The 6,000-nt window shown below is 45.0% G+C and overlaps 1 protein-coding gene across 3 annotated transcripts in view; it reads right to left on the reverse strand.

Moving 5' to 3' along the window:
- The window catches only part of LOC119165174 (venom metalloproteinase antarease-like TtrivMP_A), a 65,769-nt gene extending 60,109 nt beyond the window's left edge, over window positions 1-5,660 (reverse strand). For all 3 annotated transcript variants that reach the window (XM_075870939.1, XM_075870938.1, XM_075870937.1), the window contains exons 1-5: window positions 5,354-5,660; window positions 5,058-5,224; window positions 4,029-4,121; window positions 1,727-1,850; window positions 857-907 (exon numbers count right to left, since the gene is read on the reverse strand). In XM_075870939.1, coding sequence (XP_075727054.1) covers window positions 857-907; window positions 1,727-1,850; window positions 4,029-4,121; window positions 5,058-5,224; window positions 5,354-5,402 — 484 coding nt within the window. In that variant the 5' untranslated portion in view covers window positions 5,403-5,660. The remainder of the gene's footprint in view (window positions 1-856; window positions 908-1,726; window positions 1,851-4,028; window positions 4,122-5,057; window positions 5,225-5,353) is intronic.
- Between the last annotated feature and the right edge of the window lie 340 nt (window positions 5,661-6,000).

Consider the following 6,000-nt stretch of genomic DNA (forward strand, 5'->3'; position numbering starts at 1 on the left):
GGGTGGAGCAGCGGTGGTGCGCAAGGAGCCTGGAAGGCAAATCACGGAGTGCCAAAACCAAACCTTGAGCAGCAGTCGCAGCTCGAGGAGCATTCCAGCGTTCGGAACGGTGTAGCAGCATGTGGACACCACAGGTCCGGCAACACTTGATTCCATTGAGTGGATCACGCAAAAGACACTGCTAGCACGACTCGTGGACACAGGTCAGTATGGGCAGTACCAGCGCATGAACTCACGGGACGAAGAGAAGAGACACAAACAAGCGCTGACTCTCAACTGAAGAATTTATTGAAATATACAAGTTATCTGAACACATAAGAAAAAAACACACAGAACATGCGCAGAGGGCCAGCGAAGGATCCTGTTGACGTCATTAACAATTTTGCGCTACGGGTAACTGCGCAGGTGCGGCATATTCCATTCAAACAAACATGCTACTGAACAATATTTCTTCTCTTTCATGCAGATATTGATGTCTGATTGACACAGGACTCCCCTTCTTTTTTTATACAGAATGCTTTCACTAGTTTTCTTGTGATCTGATCGCTATGTTTGAAGAGCACTATCGTTTCATTGAACAAGGGCCTGCATCCACACGTGTGGCAGAGCTCCACACCCATCATCCACATTCATCAGAGCAGATGCCTCTCCCAGCCTAATGGCGTCATTCTTGCGCCAGAATTTGAGAAAGGTGCATGCAGTAGCGAATCACAGAACGCCTAGAAAAAATCTAGGAAAGGGATTTTGTTGCTACATTCTTAGCTTTGTTCATAATTCTTAAGAAGTTCTTCTCAGCCTTTTTGTTAAATCGAGCATTGCAGTAACACAAAATAGTGAATATTCACAGGATACTTACGTAACGGTGACGTCACAACCGTATTAAGCAAATGTACTTTGTCTTCTGGAGCTGGAGAAAGGAAGAGGAAAAAAAAATGCAGATCTCAGACTGGCTGGCTACAGGCGATGAACTGAAGAAATGTGCACGTCGTGTTCGTGGAGCTTGTAAAATGACACTTTGAATTTCTGCGTTTGGCTCGATTATTTTTAATTAGTCATTTTGTCTTTCAAATAATCCAGTACATACTTTACGACTTAAAATAGACCATCTGACTTAATGTTATTGTATGAGCCTTCATTTGCGCCAGCAATGTGCCATTTCTTAAAAAAAAAAGAATGATGACAAATTAGAAGCCGCTCAAAAAGCATGATAAAAAGAAAATCATATCTTGATGATAAATTGATAACTGTCACTGAGGAGAGACTTAATAGTGGTTGGCATAGCAGCTGATATTCCCCAACGTAGTTACCTAACAGGTGCCAGAGTGGCGATCATAACTAAAAAGTTAGTTCAATAAAGAGTATCGTTTTTAGCAGTCTGACTGCGTCTTTCTTTGCTGCCATAAGCTTGTGAAAACAGCTAGCGGTTGCAATGACATCCCATCGGAGTAGTTGGACATTCCGTGCTAGGTTTCGGTTGTCCTATTCAGAGTTTTTTTGGGTATTTACTCAAAACAACAGAGGTGGTTATGGCTTGTTCTCCATCGTAAAAGCTTGATATACAGTGCCATTTCGCTTGTTTCGCTGGCTCTCCCAGTGTTAAGCTTTCATATCGCTGCTCTGTTTTTGTAATGATCGACTCAAGATGAGGCAAGTGATAAATATATTAACATTTGAAGTTCCGTGCAGTGGTGTACAAATGATACATGAATTTGGCTGGAATACACACCCATCTTCGCGAGCTCTTCGTCTATTTCTTGAACTTCGTATATGCGGTGTAGAACGTGAGCCTGTGACGAGCGCTCGCTTTGAGGTACGGGCTTTATTCTGAGCTTATGGTTGATTATTCCTTCCTTTTATAAAAAAAATCAAACAAGAATATGTCATGACTCCGCTCAGATAAGCTAGAATCGGATACATTCATGTACCATGGAGCATGCTAAAAAAGTTGCAGCAATACAGGCATCAAGTGCTTAACGACAAAACAAATAGATGATTTAGTTTAAGGTACTCCACGCCGATAGAAGAAACACTACATTAATGGTTAAATAACGAAATGACCAAAGTTAACTTTGCACTTTAGACGAATTGAAGGCGAAAACACGCCGGGCATTTTAAAGACGGTGCTGTTTTCCCCGCAAACGCCACAATGAAGGGAACACCCAGCTTTCGAGCTATGTCTGAGAGTAACGCAGGGACATATAGGACCATCACTTTAAAAACGCTATTTTATATACTCGTAATCTGGCATCGTCATGCCCAATTACGACTGCTCGCGGCATGCGTTGTATATGGGGCTTCATAGTCACTCAACGTAAAAACGTTAGTGTTTCATTGAGTTTGAAGCGTTTGAAAATCAATGAAACACTTGCTCCCATCGAGTAGATCACGCAAAACGCACTGTCAGCACGACTCATAAACACCGTTGAAAGCCGATTTCTCTCCCAGCTTAATGGCGTCCTCCTTGTATTGGAAGAGGGCAGTGCGGTGGCGACCAGAGGCCAGATGGGTGGAGCAGCAGCGGTGCGCAAGGGGCCTGGAAGGCAAGTCATGGAGTGCCAAAGCTCGAGCAGCAGTGCAGCACGAGGAGCACTGCAGCGTTGGCAACAGTGAAGCAGTAGGTGAGCACAAGTCTGGCAACACTTGCTTTCGTCGAATGGATCACGCAAAATGCACTGCCAGCGTGACTCGTGAACACAGGTCAGGGCCGATGTCTCTCCCAGCTTAATGTCATCCTTCTTGTCTTGGAAGAGTGCAGTGCTGTGGCAATCAGAGGCCAGTTGGGTGGAGCAGCGGCGGTGCGCAAGGAGCCTGGAAGGCAAGTCACGGAGTGTCAAAACCAAAGCTTGCGCAGCAGTCGAAGCACGAAGGGCACTCCAGCGTTGGCAACAGTGAAGCAGTAGGTGAGCCCGACAAGTCTGGCAACACTTGCTTCCATCGAGTGGATCACGCAAAAGGCACTGTCAGCACGACTCGTGGATACAGGTCACAGCCGAAGTCTCTCCCAGCATAATGGCGTCCTCCTTGTCTTGGAAGAGGGCAGTGCAGTGGCAACCAGAAGCCAGATGGGTGGAGCAGCAGCGGTGCGCAAGGGGCCTGGAAGGCAAATCATGGAGTGACAAAGTTTGAGCAGCAGTCGCAGCATGAGGAGCACTCCAGAGTTGAGAACAGTAAAGCAACAGGTAAGCACCGCTGGTCAATCATCACTTGCTTCCGTGGAATGGATCACGCAAAATGCACTGCCAGCACGACTCGTGGACACCGGTCACAGACGATGCCTCTCCCAGCTTAATGAAGTCCTCCTTGTCTTGCAAGAGCGCAGTGCGGTGGAAATCGGAGGCCAGATGTGTGGCGCAGCGGTGGTGCGCATGATTTGATGCTCTAACCAATCATGCGCACTTCATGATTGGATGCTCTTACAGTAAGTTTTCCGTCGCACCTAAGAAAACACGTACCATAAAAATTGGGAAAGCTTGCGCTAAGTTGCAGAGAGCTTGGACCCAGCAGAGCTGTGGGGCACCTAGCTGGTCTTGACTTGGATAGGCTCTCACCCTCTAACCTCTTTATCACCCGTTTCTATACAGATGGCTAAGCACAGTGGCTATGCTTCCTTTCCTTTTTAGTTCTTTTAGGGCCGAGCTGCCTTCCGGTCTAGGCTTGTCCATTGTCTGTCGGTCGTGGTACAACACATGCAAGGTATCCACTATACGCCTACCGTAACTTTGCCTTTTTTCATCAAGAAGGCAAGCACCCGCTATGCCATTCGTGATTCTGCTGATAAACGCCGTACCCGCACTTTATGTGGGTACCTCGTTTATCATTATGTGTACTGTGCTGTGGCCCAAGACTGGGAAGAATAAGCGTGTTTTACACCCCGAATTCTCTTCCTGTCATGGATGAAAACGAGCCGGAACGTGCTCTCACCCTCGAAAGGCAACGCCAACGCAGACAACAAGCTAGTCCGGGGAAGAGAGTTCGGGAAGCAGTCACAACGCCGACAACGAGCTGCTACTTTTACTAAGGCAACTTACTACTTTCACCATTCCACCTCTTTGCTGCACCGTTAAGGACGATCCATGATGATTGTCATGATAAAGAGTTTTATGAATGGAGGACGTGTCTACCTGCAAAAAAGCCAAAATATAAACTGGAGTTTTAAGGAAACAAGCTAAATATTAAAATTTGCATGAGGCATCGTCCAAAGAAAAAAAAAGAAAGCTGTAATGTTTCCTTCTGAAAGCACAATTTGCGTTTCACTTGTCATTACTTATGTTAAATCAATTTAATGATGAGTACTATATCGAGCAAATGGCAGTAAAGACACGCTTTCGCGCATTATTGAGTGTAGCACAAGTCAGGCTCAAGTGTACACAGCACTGGCTCAGCATCCATTCAATGGCACTCATTCAGGTAATATTGCGTGCTAGCTGCAAAGGTAATACCCAGCTGAAATAATAGTGTGTGCTAGCTGCACAGGTAATACCCAGCTGAAGCAATAGTGCGTGGTAGCTGTAAAGGTAATGACTAATGATGGTAAAGGTTGACTAATATTTCCCGAGGAGCACATGGAGTACTGAAGAAGTTGACTGAATACAACCACGTCAAGTCTCAAGTTGGGAAGACCCTTAGGTTCGCTTCCGTGTTGGCAGTATTACTTTGGCATATACAAGCTAAAATCCGCGTTTCAGTCAAAATAAATTATGCAGTGTGTTCAACCGAGCTCCATGGTGATTGCTAATACATGTACCTGAGGCTGCATGATGTGTTGGTAGTGAGATGTCAGGTTATGGTGCCCCCCTTTGCAAGAACCTGCTCACGCATGTTAACTGCTATCCTCCATGCAGACGTACAAAACGTCTTTGGTATATATTATTTTTCCAGTCAATGTAAAAACTTCTCAATGTACTTGCTATAGGTGTAATTGTACCGTATAATTGTACTGTAGTTATTGTACTGTATATGCAATTGTACTGTACGTGATTGTACTTTATAAGCGTAATGTACTGCTTATAAGCGTAATTGCATGCACGCAAGAACAAATAAATACCAAATATACTCACAGTTTTCACATGTCTTTCATGCGGAGTGCTCGTAACCATGACCAGTTTATCCGCCAACACCGTGCTTCTTTCAAGGTTAAGCGTTAACCGATCTTGCAGCCGGAGCGTCATATTTCCGGTGCTCGTTCGTTCTTGCAAAATGACTGGATAGACTAGCATTTCATGCTCTGCGCAAGGAAGTGGACAAGTAAAAGAACTTCCGTTAAATAATGAAAAATCGCGACGAAAATCCAAAGGCAAGCTCGCAAAACAAGCGGATGTCTCGCGTTGCCCATTCGACGATCACGCGAACATACCTGCATAGCAACTGAAAACGAAATTTGAAACTACGATCAAGGTGATCATGTCCGAACGCTTACAGCTTATTTAATACACAGCGGCACGCAAAAGTAAGGCGAGCGTTGCGCGTCAAATATATAAACGCGCAGTAGAACTCGTAAACTGCGCTGCTTTCTTGCTCACTGCAAGACGTCAAAAAGAGTTGAAAAGTTCATCGCCTTGACCCCTGCGCCAACACTGTGGCGCTGTTGAACTTTTAAATTGAAGTCGTCATGTCTGTTAGGCAGGTAAAGGTTTCACGCCAAAGATACTAGCCGATTACGAAGCAGGCGAACTTCCGCAAAACAAGCTGGTCAGAACTGCAATTGATTTCTATTAATTTATTTTTTTGCCATCTGGTGGCTAAATATATAGCTGGTTTTGTTGCAATTGCTTTTTGTACAGAAACTTTCTTTTTTCTTCCTCCAACCCTAGAACTTTGCTTCTCACATGCTTACGGCATTGTGCCGTCTTCAACTTATCAGTCCTTTGGGGCAATCATTATTGTCGCAGGGCAAGACAGGGTGTTGACGTGACACTTTTTGAGAATGTTGGTGCGGCTCGGCTAGCATGCTTTTAGTTTCCGAAAGCCAATGTCTATTCTCAAGGATGCGTATTATGCTTG

The sequence above is a fragment of the Rhipicephalus microplus genome, chromosome 8 (genome assembly GCF_043290135.1).
Source record: "Rhipicephalus microplus isolate Deutch F79 chromosome 8, USDA_Rmic, whole genome shotgun sequence".
Taxonomy (NCBI): Eukaryota; Metazoa; Arthropoda; class Arachnida; order Ixodida; family Ixodidae; genus Rhipicephalus; species Rhipicephalus microplus.